The sequence below is a fragment of the Caretta caretta genome, chromosome 1 (genome assembly GCF_965140235.1).
Source record: "Caretta caretta isolate rCarCar2 chromosome 1, rCarCar1.hap1, whole genome shotgun sequence".
NCBI lineage: Eukaryota > Metazoa > Chordata > Testudines > Cheloniidae > Caretta > Caretta caretta.
In genome coordinates, this window is record NC_134206.1 from 269,611,624 (window position 1) to 269,627,232 (window position 15,609).

The 15,609-nt window shown below is 39.2% G+C and overlaps 1 protein-coding gene across 8 annotated transcripts in view; it reads right to left on the minus strand.

The window, feature by feature from the left end:
• Positions 1-15,609, minus strand: part of CFAP54 (cilia and flagella associated protein 54) — a 208,028-nt gene that overhangs the window by 37,738 nt on the left and 154,681 nt on the right. For all 8 annotated transcript variants that reach the window (XM_048835513.2, XM_048835512.2, XM_048835511.2 and 5 more), the window contains 6 exons: positions 11,260-11,362; positions 9,531-9,669; positions 8,112-8,269; positions 7,728-7,913; positions 6,279-6,405; positions 3,617-3,772 (listed from right to left, as the gene is read on the minus strand). In XM_048835513.2, the coding sequence (XP_048691470.2) occupies positions 3,617-3,772; positions 6,279-6,405; positions 7,728-7,913; positions 8,112-8,269; positions 9,531-9,669; positions 11,260-11,362 (869 nt within the window). The remainder of the gene's footprint in view (positions 1-3,616; positions 3,773-6,278; positions 6,406-7,727; positions 7,914-8,111; positions 8,270-9,530; positions 9,670-11,259; positions 11,363-15,609) is intronic.

A 15,609-nucleotide genomic window follows, 5' to 3' on the forward strand; every position in this document is an offset into this window, starting at 1 on the left:
TTAAAGAGATCAATTTGCAAACACCTAGAAGATAATAAGGTGATAATAATCAGCATGGATCTGCCAAAAACAAAATGTGTCAAGCCATCCTAATAGGTTTCTTTGACAGGCTGACAAGCCTTGCGGATAGACGTGAAGCAGTAGGTATGATATATCTTGACTTTAGTAAGGCTTTTGATACTGTCTTACATAACTTTCTCATACACAAACTAGGGAAAGACAACCGAGATGGAGCTACTATAAGGTGGGTACATAACTCGTTGCCAAACCATTTCTAGAGAGTAGTTATCAGTAGCTCACAGTCAAGATGGAAGGGCATATTGAGTGGGGTTCTCAAAGGGATTGGTCCTGGGTCTGGTTCTGTTCAATATCTTCATCAACTATTTAGACAATGGCATAGAGAGTAAGCTTATAAAGTTTGCGGATGACACCAAGCTGGAAGGGGTTGCAAGTGCTTTGGAGGATAGGATTAAAATTCAAAATGATCTGGGCAAACTGGAGAATGGTCTGAAGTAAATAGGATGAAATTCAACAAGGACAAATGAGAAGTACTCCGATTAGGAAGGAACAATTAATTGCACACATACAAAATGGGAAATGACTGCTTAGGAAGGAGTACTGTGGTAAGAGATCTGGGAGTCATAGTGGATCGCAAGCTAAATATGAGTCAACAGTATAACACTGTTGCAAAAAAAAGCAAACATCATTCTGGGATGTATTAGCAGGAGTGCTGTAAGCAAGACACCAGAAGTAATTCTTCTGCTTTACTCTGCACTGATAAAGCCTCAACTGAAGTATTGTGTCCAGTTCTGGGTGCCACATTTCAAGAAAGATGTAGACAAATTGGAGAAAGTCCAGAGGAGAGCAACAAAAGTGATTAAAGGTCTAGAAAATATGACCAATGAGGAAAGATTGAAAAAACTGGATTTGTTTACTCTGAAGAAGAAAAAACTGAGGGAGGATATCATAACAGTTTTCAAGTACATAAAAGGTTGTTACAAGGAGGAGGGAGAAAAATTGTTCTTGTCAGGGCTGGATTACCCAGTAGGCAGACTAAGCACATGCTTAGGGCACCAGCAAAGCAGGGGGCACCAAAAAAAAAAAGTGTTTTTTTAAAAAAGCTTGATATTTGATATTTCAAAAAAAGCATCGAAGTAGTCATCATGGGAAAAATCAGAACTTTGTTAGACTTCCTGACACTCCACTACACACTTTTCCCCCGTTTTTCTGTTCTCTTTTTATTACTTATCCCCACCTAAACCAGGGGGGCGTCCTACTAACATAGATCGAAATAATGCGAGGAAATCACATTTGGATCATTGCAGAATGGAAGTTTCTTGGGATTGTTGGAGCTTATGGCTCAGTTTAACCCATTTTAGCAGGCCATATCTCAAAATATGGGAGTGCTGGCAAAGGTAACCCATCATACTTATCCAAGACAATATGTGATTAACTCATTGGTCTATCTAATGAGTGACAAAGTTCATTCAGCTATTGTGGATGAAATATGTACTGCTGGGTACTTCTGTTTATCTGTCGACTCTACACCTGATCTTTCACGATCAATTGAGTATTGTACTAAGATATGTGTCTCCCACAGATGGAAAACCAGTTGAACCATTTATAACATTCCTCAATTTGAAAAGCCACACTGGTGAAGAAATGGCAAATCAAGTACTGCATTATCTGTGCCAAGTTTGCAAAATGGATTTCTCAAAGTGCAGAGGTCAATCTTATGACAACGCTGCCAACATGTCAGGGCGTTATCAAGGAATGCAGAAGAAATTTTTAGAACAGAACAAATATGCCATATTCATACCATGTGCTGCACACTCTCTCAGTCTTGTTGGCCGCAGAGCTGCTGATTGTTGTCCGGTGGCAGTAAGTTGTTTCTCAACAGTCCAGTTACTTTATACATTTTTCTCTGCCTTAGCACACCGATGGGCAGTTCTTAAAACATATTTGGGCAATAATCATGTGTTGAAATCTTTCTAATACTCACTGGGAGGCACATGCAGTGTCAACAAGTGCAATTCTGGAGTCCTACTCAAAGATTATGGGTGCATTAGAAAATATAACTGAAGACCAATCACAAAAGGGAGAAACTATACGAGAGGCAGAAAACATTGCAAACAAGAAGCAAGAAATAGAGTTTGTATTCATGTTGACCATGTGGAATGAAATTTTACAACACTTTTACCACACAAGTCAAGCTCTCCAAGAAAAAGAATTGGATTTGAAAACGTGCAGACCTCTGTCAATCATTAGCACTTACACACTTTGAGGAATGATTTCAAAAGATTTGAAGACATATCAAAAGATTTCTTGCCTGATACTAACTACAGAGAAGCCCAGTCCCACAAGTGAATCAGGAAAAAAACAGCAAATGATAGCAGTGCAACAGAAACAGCATTGAATCCTACAGACAAATTTTGCGTATCTACTTACTACGCTATAATTGATATACTTGACACTCATATGAAGAGGAGAGGTGAAGTGTACAAAGTAGTATCAAGTAGATTTTCTTTTCTGAATGATATGGACTTATCTGACGAACAATATTCACAAGGTTCCCAAAAGCTAGTTGACTCATACCCTGTTGACTTGAACATGAATCTCTGGAGAAGTATGGCAGTTCCACTGTTATATGCATGCAAAATTTAATGAAATAGGAAAAATGAAATTCAGTCACATTGATCTTCATGACACAATATTGAAAGATGGAATACAATGTGATTTCCAAATGTAGAGATCGCACTACGTATTTTTCTAACATTGATGATTACTAACTGCTCTGGAGAATGCTCTTTTTCTCAGCTGAAAAGAATAAAAACCCCTCAGAGAACAACAATGTGTCAGGACAGACTTGATTCACTTTCCCTATTGTGTATGGAAGCGAACATGCTTCGTCGAGTCAGCTTCGATGAGCTTATCCACAATTTTGCAATCAGAAAATCTAGAAAAAAGCTATTTTAATTTCAGCCTACATGTAAGTTTTGTGTCATTTCAAAAAATAAAATGTTATTTTATGATATAGTATTGTTTTTATTTTAATTACATATGGGGGGGCACCATAATCTTTTCAGTGCTTAGGGCTTCTAAAGGTCTTAATCCAGCCCTGGTTCTTGTTAACCTTTGAGGATAGGACAAGAACCAATGGGCTTAATTTGCAGCAAAGGAAGTTTAGGTTGGACATTAGGAAAAACTTCCTATCAGGGTACTTAAGCACTGGAATAAATTGCCCAGAAAGGTTGTAGAATCTCCATCATTGAAGGTTTTTAAGAACAGGTTAGACAAACACCTGTCAGAGATTGTCTAGATAATATTTAGTCCTGCCTTAGTGCAGAGGACTGGACTAGAAGACATCTTGAAGTCCCTTCCAGTCCTAATGATTCTATGAAACTCCTCTTGTATTTCTGAAATATGTCATTATATACTATACTCTTGTTAAATATATTCAAGTATAATTAAATGCAGTAGAGATATTTTTTATTATTGCAGTAGAGAGTCTGTCAATGTGGGAAATGTCAGGAGCATGTATCCATTCTAAGGCATACTGCAGGCATAAGAATAAGTTGGAAAGATAGTCATGTCACACAACCAGGATTTTGCTTACCTTTCTGAAACAGAATTTCTGCTTCCAAATCTAATTCTCTTGTTGCAGATGTTCTGCAAAGGTCCAATGCTGTTTCTAAGTGACTGAGAGCAGGTAACCATTGTAATGGATTCTCTCTTTTAGATGTGCAAGCTACTTCTTGAGCTAATGCATGTGCTGAAAGGAAAACATTTTAGGCAGGCTTTGGTAAATCGTTTATCAAAAAACACAAATACTGTAAAAAGGAAATAACTTCCTGGCAACGAGAATTATTTTACAGTACTAAACTCCAAAAATCTAAATGGTACAAATATTTTCAGTGAGGTCCTGTGGAGCTGAGAGATCATTAAGATCTTTCAAAACAAACCATCCTGGAAAAAAAAAAGGGACTTGTGGCACCTTAGAGACTAACAAATTTATTTGAGCATTAGCTTTCATGAGCTACAGCTCCCTTCATCCGATGAAGGGAGCTGTAGCTCACGAAAGCTTATGCTCAAATAAATTTGTTAGTCTCTAAGGTGCCACAAGTCCTTCTTTTCTTTTTGCGGATACAGACTAACACGGCTGCTACTCTGAAACCATCTTGCATGGCTCGGTTCACATGGGTCACAGGAACCAGACCTTGCAGAGGACATTTGGAAGGACTGGCAGTGAATCATTCCCTAGTTGCACTTGAACTTCAGATTCTATACAAAACCAACTTTGCCAGGAATCTCCAAATGTCAAAGCCCCTTTTGCACCCTTCAGATCTAGAGGCTTCTTTGACATTTTCCATGGAACTCTGCAAAGCTTATCTATTCTCCTAGGCTTTTCCTAAAAGTTTAGGCTGAAGGGTAAACACTGACCAAATGAGGTCATTATTTTGCTGGGTGATTTATATTGTGTGAACTGGAATTATATGGATGGTAAGTCACTGTACTTGGAACTCTTCTCTTTATTTTTGTATATTTTAAACATTTGTACAAGCACCTTTGGGAATACAACTTTAATGAAGAGAAAGAAAAGAACCAGAGCTACTGAGATTACATCATCATTAAAGTTACAAGATCTTGGTTCCAGTTCACACTGTAAATACCATACTGTAGAGTCAGATGTGCATATAGTGTCTCACATCACATATGGGCAGCTGAACCATCAAATACCATTTGAAACACTGACATTGCATTTCCCGCTCTCCCCCATGGTTATTGTAGGCGGTCACAGTATTGCCACCCGTACTTCTGCACTGCCTTCAGAACTGGGCCCTCGGCCAGCAACCACCACTCTCCAGGCAGCAGCACAGAGGTAAGGGTGGCAATTCCATACCATGCCATTCTTACTTCTGTGCTGCTGCTGCTGCTGCTGGCAGTGCTGTCTTCAGAGCTGGGCTCTCGGCCAGAAGCTGCCACTCTCTGGCTATCCAGCTCCGAAGACAGCACTGCCATCAGTAGCAGTGCAGAAGTAGGGGTGGCAATAATGCAACCCTCCTATAATAACCTTGCAACTCCCCCACATTCCCCTTTTGAGTCAGGACCCCTTCAGTTACAACACCATAAAATTTCAGATTTAAATATCTGAAATCATGAAATGTATGATTTTTAAAATCCTATGACTGTGAAATTGACCAAAATGGACTGTGAAATTGGTGGGGGCCTAACTATATCATAGCCATCTTTGTGAACCAAAGAGACCACTCTGCCTTGTCCTAAATACTGATATCTGTAATCTACCATGATTCAGATACTACACCAGTGGTGGACAACCTACGGGTTGTGTGTGGCCCACGGGCCGCAGGTTGCCCACCACTGCACTACACCAAAAGACAATTGGCAGGAGGGAATGTGCAGACAAGATTAATATTGTTTGTGTAACTTTAGCTATGAATGTCCTGACTTTTTAAACATTTGGCTTTTTACTGACAGAGGTCCAGTAATGATTTAATTTAATTTAAACATCAAACAGAGTTTAAAGCTTTTTTCTGAGTATATTCAGTACATTTCCAAGTAATGTGCCAAAAAATATCATGCACTGCTAGTTACACTAGACAAATGAAGCAGAATTTATTTGTTCATTAACAGCTCACACACAGCATTAAACATTATAACTTATTTTATTGAGAGAAGGAATATTGGCCCAGATTATCTCCTATTCTTTTTTAAAAAATGTTTAGTTACCATAACAACTGTTCTCTGAGATGACTCCCCATGGGGATCCATACATTAGGGAGTTGGAATATATATGGGCAATTCTCAGAGAATAAATGCGGTGTGTGGCACTCAGCATGGTATTGTTAACTTCTGCTTGGAAAGAATGAAAGTTATTAATTTAAAACTACACACTGCACTTGGCAGTTGTATACATAACACTCAGAAAAGCAAAATAAATGGATATGTGAATGCAAATTATATGAGATATAGTAACATGCATTATACAAAACTATAATATTTATGAAAAATCATATTTTTAAAATGTTTATGGTTGTTGTAATAGTTGTACCTTGTCTGTATAATTGTTTTGCTATTTGCAATGACGGTTTCCATTTACTGAAGATTTCAGAAGGAAACATTTTCCTTACATTTTTACCATTACTTAATGAAAAATTGATGTAATTCATACCCCTCTGGTACTATTTCAGTTAATCTGATATTAGTTTTCAACTATTCATCAGACCCATTACTGCAACAATGTACTTGATTTTTCTTACCAATTCTCATTTTGACTTTTGCCAGTACGTTGATAGCTGGCAAGTAATTATTTTTCAAAGGAACCACAGGACTTGTCAATGCAGGGTCTTCTATGCACTGTTCGATTGGTTCTCCAAGGGTAAAAATCTAGTAAAAATGTATTTTATAAAGATAATTATACACAATACAAACCATGTGATCCAAATTATATACATCCAGGTTGCAATTCTGCACTTTGAATGTATACAGGGGTCTGTGCTCATAGATCCAAAGACCCACTGACTGACTTCACTATGTCTTATGAAAGCGCACTGAAGAAGGGCTTGATACTCCTGAACTGCTGAATTAACACCAAGTGTCCTCTCCATTGAGAAGAAAGTTCCTCTAAGTTGGGTACTTCAAATTGTATCCCAGATGGGACAGACACAAGGTTAATGAGCTCATGATCAGGTTTACAAGTCTCAGCCTCTGAAACAGGATAAGGGCTCCAGAAGCAAATTCCCTCACACCAGAAAGTCATCAAGAAACAGAACCTCCGATACCTTAGTTCTGGAGATGGAATGCTGCTACTGCCAGACTTGGAGAAAAGATCTTGAAGCCAGTGAGAGACTGTCTCACAATAATATAAATTCATGTGCCAAAACTACAAGCACTGTTGACATAGGGGGAGTCAATACAATTAGGAACTGCAGTTATGTAGGCTGTAAAACTATTCAGGTTAGCAAGTTCCACAGGTGGAATTCTAAGAGGACAGAGTGGTCCATTTCATTCTTGATCATATAGGTTTGGGGACAACAATTTAATAGTTTAAGCCACTGCATGTCTACACTTAAGGAAGGAGAGAGTTTAATCTGAAAGCTTCTTTTGTGAACCAGTATCAGTAGAGTGGGCAGAAAATGAAGAATGGCATGTCTACTTCCAAATAACGAAGGAAATAGCATATTGCTATAAACTTATGTTACAGGTGTTATGCCTTTAGATGAATTTTAACTGTATGTAAAATCACTTTATTTACACCATTTCAGTTTATTTTTGTGAATATCTATAAATATAAAATATTGCTATTTTATACTTGATTTCTGGTTTGGTTTCAGTCCAGATTTTCAGAGGTGTGGAGCACTCTTTGACTTCAGTGGGAGCTGTGGGTGCTCAACATCCTTGAAAATCAGGCCATTTATTTCAGTACCTACATAGGGATTTGGGTGCCTAAGTGCTTATCCATTTCAAAATGACACAGGATAGTATTCAAAGTACAGATTATCTACATCTGCATCTAACCCTTGTTGAGTCTGTAGGAATTTGGTAAGGTCTAATTTTGTACATTGTATAATCTGAAGGAAATTGGATTATATGCCCCCTTTCTTTCCAATGAGTTGCTAAAATCGTTTCCAGAGTATGTCACAAATGAGACCAGTATGAGGAGTTTGCAAATCGCATGAAACTAACATAAATCACCAACATACCCTCACCTGTTTAATGGTAAATTTGTGAGCCAGAATTAACAAATTTAATCGTTCGACTGCAGAAGAGTGATGCTCTGTGTCCTCATCCGTTTGTGTTGTCAATATGTCAGCCAGCAGAAGCATACTTTTCACTAGTGTTAAAGAAGCCATTGGGGAAATAAATGGCTTTTCTTGGAGTAAATTGATTATATCCTATTTAAACACAGATAAAATAAACCAATTTAACCAATGTTATTGTTTGTTTATAAAGACACAAATAGAATGAAAAAGTATGTTTATATTCACATTATCTAAGAAGTATTAACTATTTCAGGATTATTTTGTCATGGCAGCAGTTTTATTTGGCAAAAACCAAAAAAATTAACAACTGTTCTTTGTTTTCATTCAAACCTGCAGAAGAAGCTTAATGCCGGTCACTGGGCGCCTTTCTTGCAGGTCAAGTATAACAGCTTGCACCATCACTTCAGCCTGTGTCTCAATGTCACTGAAGGCCTCTGCTTCTATTATTACTTCATTTATTAGACTTGAGCAATCATTCATGTCATTTTCTAAAACAAATAAGGCGATTAAAAATAAAAATTATTTTACAGTACCTTTCTCTTCCAAACTTTAAGGTTGCATCCACTCTGAAAAATGACTATAAAAGTGATATAATGGGCTTCCATGTTTATTGTGTTTCACTGATTTCAATATCAAATGTGTTCAATTTACAAGAAAAAATGGTTTGTTTTCAAATTGTCAACATTGCCAACACACACAAGTTGGGTTCTTTTCTTCTGAGGTATCAGTACAAGTAATGAAGATTCTGCAAGCCTGAGGATATTCTCCAATTACACCTGCTCAACTCCACTATTGTCTTCAAAAATCTTCTGCCAGTTACAACTTTGAAACTCCATTATCCTTTATATGGGCTGCACAGGTGCAATTCAGAGCAGAGTTGGCCTGCAAACCTATGTTAGTAGAGATGATACTCATGCCAGAAAGACCACAGCTTCAGAGCCCTTGTTGAGCTTGTACGACTTGAAGTAGGAAAAACATCAGCTCAATTTACAACTAAAAAAATTCAGTCTGGAATCAATAAGACACAATAAATGTTCCTGTTTTACAGTCACCTTTCAGAGTGGAAGTAGAATTATATATAAATTGTAAATACATAATTTTAACATATATGTTAATGTACATGTATACATAATGCAATATAGTTAACACCAATACATCATTGTGTAACTGATGAAATATTAACTAACAATCTTATGTACAAAAAAAATTCCCTAGCAATTTTGTGCAATTAGTGGCATAAAGTATTTTTATACTGTCATGCTCAAATGCCTGGAAATAAAAGAAACTGGAACAGAACATTTCCATTTATGGGAGCTATATAAAGTCAGCACAGCAGAGGCTTATTTGAGGTTTGTTCAAAATAGAGATATGTAGCAGCAATAAATTTTAAAAATTAAGTGTGCCTATTTAACTTAATTGCTTTAAAGCACATCGATTTTTTTATTACATACTTGATTTTTGAGAAGGTAATGAGCATTAAATGAGCCTTCTTTGATTTAATGGCTTATACTTTATAAACTAGAGGGAAAGACCAAATTCAGAAACAGAATATTTTCCTGGCTGTATTGGCTGAATTCAGTATAAACAGTTGTTTACTGATAGTGCTAACATTAATATTTTATTATTTGTACTGTAGTAGAGATTGGGATCAGAGGACCATTATGCTGGGCACTATACAAACACCCAAGAACATATGGTCCCTGTCTAACGAGCTTACAATCTAAAATACTGAAGCAAAGACAGTAGTACCTTTCATGTCACAAATGCCACGGATCTGCGCTGTTAGTGCAGTCACTAATGCCATGCGACATCTCAGCCACAGACGTATGTTCATATGCTCTTGTGCTATTACATTGCAAGGCAGCGGAGTACTGTCTACATAAGAATCCTGGTCATATTTCCAAAGTCAATAAAAAAAAATTATTCTGTGAATAAACTACTTTAACACAAACAATGCAGAACTGTTTGTGTTAAGTTTCTGTATTTGTTAGTATAATATAAATCAAAATAATACAAATATTTTAAAAATAGCATAGTTATAATTAAAAGTTTATTCAGTTTGGCTCAATCATTTTTATTACAGATGTCAATTTTTGATTTATTAAGTTAAAACCCAATGAAATAATGAAATCTACAATGAAAATTAAACTGTGGTAATGTGAGAACAAATAAATATGTAATATGTGTAGAATATGTGCCGGTGATGAGCACGTGATAAACTCAAGGACCAGGCGATAAAGAGCATTTGTTATACACTTTTGATCACCTCATCTGCAGTCTGCCCACTAATCCACTGAGACTAATTCTAACATTTCAGATGTCTAAGGCACCTCAAGCAGCTGTCTTCCAAAACAAAACCTACCACAGAGTTCTGGCTCCCAAGCCAATCTTGTATACCACCTCCAATCCATTACAAATAGCTTTTCTGAGACTGTGTTCTGCAGCCCAGATGTCAATAGCTTGTGCCATCAGAACACAAGAGATGAGCATGGCCAGAGCTTTTTGTTTAGCCAGTATCACAATTATATACTTCAACTCACATTCTGCTTTTAGTGACACCCATTCAACATAAATGGCTTGCATATTTGCAAAGATTGATGAAAATTAGATACAAGGCTGGATTTTGACCTTCAAAATCAGTTTCCTTTAATGATATTTTATGTTGAGAGCCTTAACAATTACTGCAGTCCATCTTACATTTTAATTGTCACTGCTGGAGCTACAATATGTGGGACTGTCAAGATAATAAAAGACCTCAGTCAAAATTCTGTCAATCCTTAGACAAGTATTGAGAATTAAGAGATTTGATCAGACACTCTTCTAATTTTAGATCTCAGTGGTGATGTGTACTTCTCTCTCAGGCTCTTCCAGTGAAATGCTCTCACTCAATACATTTGCTTATACAATTTACGTATAGTAAAGTCAATCACGTATTTATTATATAGCATCTAAAAGTGTCTGAAGAGGTTTGAAGTTCAAATCTATATTTTACAGTATAAAAGAAAATTCTGGATTTGTATACTGTAGCACAACTACTGGGAGGAGGTTAGGTCAATACAACAAGGTATTTCTCTGGTGGTCTTTTTTCTTGTTTTGCTTTGCCTTTTTTTTTTTATGGGGTTTATAGGCAGAGGAAATGTTGATGCTAAAATATGCAACATGAAAAAGCATCCTAATTGCATTTACAATACTCCCACAGCATATTAACTACCTATGATGGCAATTAAAAGTCAATGTTTAACAACAGTAACCATACAGAGTTATCAGATATATCAGATCTCTCCTATACTAAGACTAAAAGTAAATTTAATACTTCAGATACCACTGCTTAATAGCTGTAGATAAATGCATGAATGGTGATCACCGCACCAGCATTTCTAAGAGAGGTTCAGCAGTGTGCTCAATTTGACATTTTGATGCAAGACTTTACATAGCAAGCAAACAATAATTTACAAAGTAAATCTGTATCAATACATACTCGATGCTCTTTTTGCTGTATATTTAGCTGAATATGTGGAACATTCTTCCTGAAAATGATTGCATCCTGAAGAAGTCGAATTGCAGAGAAAGCCAAAGCAGCACTGATAGGGAACACATTGTTAAAAAACAAAAGTATGTATCATTTTATGCTTTTATGTAATCATTCTGATGTCTAGACCATTTCCGATTGTGAATCAGCAGTTATAGACTAGATTTTTCTTAATTAATACAAAAAATGTATCTATAGCATATACTGAATTTACAAAAACAATGAGGAGTCCGGTGGCACCTTAAAGACTAACAGATTTATTTGGGCATAAGCTTTCATTGGTAAAAAAACCACTTCTATGCAGAGTTATTTCTTGTGGCCACCAAGCTCCCCTCACCCACTGCCCCCTCTCCCCCAGCGCGCTGCATCCTGGCTCCTCTGCCTACCTCCAGGTGCTTCCTGCCGCCAAACAGCTGTTTGGCAGCACTAAGCGCTTTCCAGGAAGGAGCGGGGAGGAGACAGAGAAGAGGCAGGGTAGGGGCAGGGATTTGGGAAAGGGGTTGGAATGGGAGCAGGGAAGGGGTGGGAAGAGGCGGGGCAGAGGCGGGGCCTCATGGAAGGGGTGGAGTGGGGGCGGGGCCAAGGGCTTTTGTATCTTTGTATGAAAAGGTGTCGGTAATACAGCCCTTCAGCCAATGTACTAGTCCTCATGTGGCCCTCATGGTGATTTGAGTTTGAGATCCCTGGCTTAAAGTCAGACAAACCTGTTAATAGAGGCTGTACCACTTTCTGCATGCTAGGAAAGGAGAGGACACACCCTTCTTCCTTGGTATCCCTTTGTAATTATACCTCAGGCTTTTGCCAAGTCCCTGTAGAGAGGCTTCTCTCTTCCCAAGATTGAACCAAGAGACTTCTTTTACATAGTCTCCAGTGAGCAGTCACATGGTATTTGGAAGTTGCCCCCTCACCATCATTCAACGTTGCTAGAGACTGACTTTCAGTAACCTTTAATATAAAAGGGCTATAACAGGCACACTGAGAAGCACATACATGCAACCCAAGGCCCAGTGCTCTATGAACCACAGTACTGTGAACATCAAGTGTTCAAAAATCATCAGTCAGCGCTCCCTTCCTCCCGACATCATGAGATTGGCTTGAAAATAATAAATGATGGGCTTTTTTTCTTTGCCTTCTGGTTTCTGAGCCTGTAGACTGCACTTGGGTCACATTTTCAAGATTTTCTTTGCAACCCCAAGGGCAATAAACTTCATTTTTAAAAAACCTAAAAGGTAAGATTCTTGTGCAACCTAGTTCTAGCAGTTAGGGCATTAGGAAAAAATATGAGTGTTGGCAACACTCTAATTAAACAGTGCTTCTTTGAAAAAGAGAGGACTTACCAGCTACCCTGATATTTTATGACTGAAAAGGTATCTCCAACAATTGCAGATATAGATGGAAATCCCACATTTTGTCAAAAGAATGAAGGTATTTTCAAGACAGGAAAATGTTTGGGAAACTGATCTAGTGGGAAAATCTTTTCTAGCAAATGCTCTTGAGCCAAACATAGGCCCACCCTCCAGAGAATGTGCTCCTTGTAACAGCTGTCCCCAACTTTCTACTGAATCAGAGCTACAAGCAACAATGTCACACATGTAGTTACACCATATGAGTTATATGTATTTTTCCAACCTTCCCATCTTTCACCACACTTCTGAAATGTTATTGCTTTTCTGTGATATTGAACAATGCAAAGTATTTCCAAGCTACCATAACTCAAAAGGCAAAAGCTCCAACTTCTTGTTGGAAGGCATAAAACTATTCCACAAATTAATTGTTCAAAAATGATAAGCCAGGTTAATTTACACTGCGGCCTCTTTGCACAGCTCTGGCAATGTAAAGCTGCCTTAAAGTGAGAGTAAATATAATTTAAGACCTCTAAATACTGTAAATGGGAATCAGACTGTGAAATTTGAAAAATGCTAGATTGAACGTTCTAGAAGACACAGTCCTTTATTTATGCAGAAAACAGACAAAGGATGAATAGCAGTATTCTAAGATTACTCACATACTCCTACCAATATGTGTCAACTGCACACTGGACTGACTTAATCGATTCAGTACACAAAGAGCCTCAAACAGTAATGAAAACTAAGAAAGCGGTTTTGTAGTACTTGTGGCACCTTAGAGACTAACAACAAAAGCTTATGCTCAAATAAATTTGTTAGTCTCTAAGGTGCCACAAGTCCTCCTTTTCTTTTTGCGAATACAGACTAACACGGCTGCTACTCTGAAACCCGTTTTAGTAGTGCTTAGTCTTCCCACTCTTCCCAACTGAATCCTTAAAGACTGATTTGCCACCACTTTATTCCAGTTTTACATAATGGTGAAGAACTACCTACGTCCTGCACCTTGTGAGTAGTCCCATTGAGTTCAATGGGATTACTCTTGTGTATAAAGGTACTCAAGGCTATCAGTGTTTTTCAGGATAGGGACTGTAATGTGGAAGACACCCAGTGAGGCCAGTGATGGGGCTGGTATGGTACTGGAGGCGAGTTCTGCCTAGACCAGACATTCCAGTCCTTTCACTTGTTATGAGAATGGAAATGGTTCCTGAAGGAGGCCCTGGACCCCCTGAAGTGGAAAAAGAAGGAACTCACTTCAGAATCCGAGGTGGCGGCAGAGAACTGTGAAGCCAGGGTGGTGCAGTACCGGGCAGCATAACCACAAATCAGGTTTGTGATCTATGATGCAACTATGGTACTGGCAGCAGTATTGAGGGTTTCCTAATCTGAGGTGGCGCAGTTACTTACGGTAGTCTCTGAGCCAACACTAAGGAGATTCAAGAAAGCAGTACAGGACTCGAGGTCACAAGGACCAAAACAGATCCAAATGTTGGCGGCAACATATGCATCACTTGTGTGATGGTTCCACATGGCACTGTTGGTCTGGATGGTTGGCAAGGGAGGTACCAAAAAGCTCAGCAGACCTTATGCAGCTTTGTAGGCCTCCAGAGTGGTCAGTACCAAAAGGGGCCTTTGCCCTCACATCCCCACGCTCAGCAATGGTGGCTCCACCATCTGCACTGATGAAGTAACTGATCTCAGTGGCCCCAGAATGGGTACTAGAGTCAATGGCTTTGCTCATGAGATCCACTAAACTGCAGTACCGGGGAGCGGTCGGCCAGAGGGCACACTGTACTTTCAATACAAGACTGGCTAACTTCTGCAGCCAAAAAGTCCCGTACAGAGGAGTTTGATGAAGTCAAAGCTGTCCTCTTCTTAGGCTTCAGCAGCTGAGGGTGCTCCAAGTGCTTGTACCTCTTTGAAGACTGTCCTGGTTAGTGGAATTGTCACAAGGTTCATTTACCACTGCTGGCCACTGTGGGGAATAGCTCTGCCAGTCTGCACCCTCCCTCCAGTGGTGTCTTCTCCCATCTTGTCTCATTCTGCTGCCTCGCTCATTCCCAGATCTGCAGCTTCCTCTTCATGGCTTGGCCCTCCAGCCAGATCATTAAAGTCTTCCCCTCTGGAGAATTCAAAGTCCTTCCAGAGCCTGTTGTCTAGCTGGTGTCTCCACTGCGCTGTGCCACTACCCAACGGCTGGTAAGGGAACCCAGACTCACCCTCTACACAGGGTTTCAGCCCAGGGACCCTATAACATGCAACCAAAGGCTATGTCTCCTTAGTCCTTGCTGCAGTTTCATGGGCTTCTTCCTACCTTACTAGCTACTCCCCTCCCTGGGTTTGCCACCCTCCAACTCCCTCTACTCAGGGAGTGACTGTAGCCTACTTCCTTGCAACCCTTTACACCCTTGCAATAGCCAGCTACTTGGTTATATACTGGCCCCACCTGTTCCTAATTAGTGGCCTGCTCCCTGGCTCCTCCTCCAGGTGCACCTGGGGGATTTAAATGGCCTTCCTGGCCACCTTAACCCCTTCCAACCCAGTGTGGGACAGATGCCCTGTCATAGGAATCTCCTCCTGTGTCTGTCTACAGGTAAGGCCAGGGGAGCACTTCTGAAAGGAGTGGTCAAGGAACTCCCTCAATCTGACTGATCTGGTTCTGATGCTGGGCAAAGGGCAGCCTCCATGGGGATGTATCTGAAATACTCTTATTTTTGTTTCCTTGTTCTAGTCTTGAAACCCTGGCAGTCTGGATTCCCGTCCCTGACGTGGCTCTTACCCAAATACTTCAAACAGCAGGAGTCAGGGTCACTCATAGATTCACAGGCATTGGTTTGTGACCCCTGGAGCAGGGCTTGAAGCCAAGGGCCCTTGGCATAAGATTCCCAAAGCCCAGATCCACTAACTATTGACATTAAGGATATAAAAGGAAAACAAAAACAAAAGGAAAAAGAGG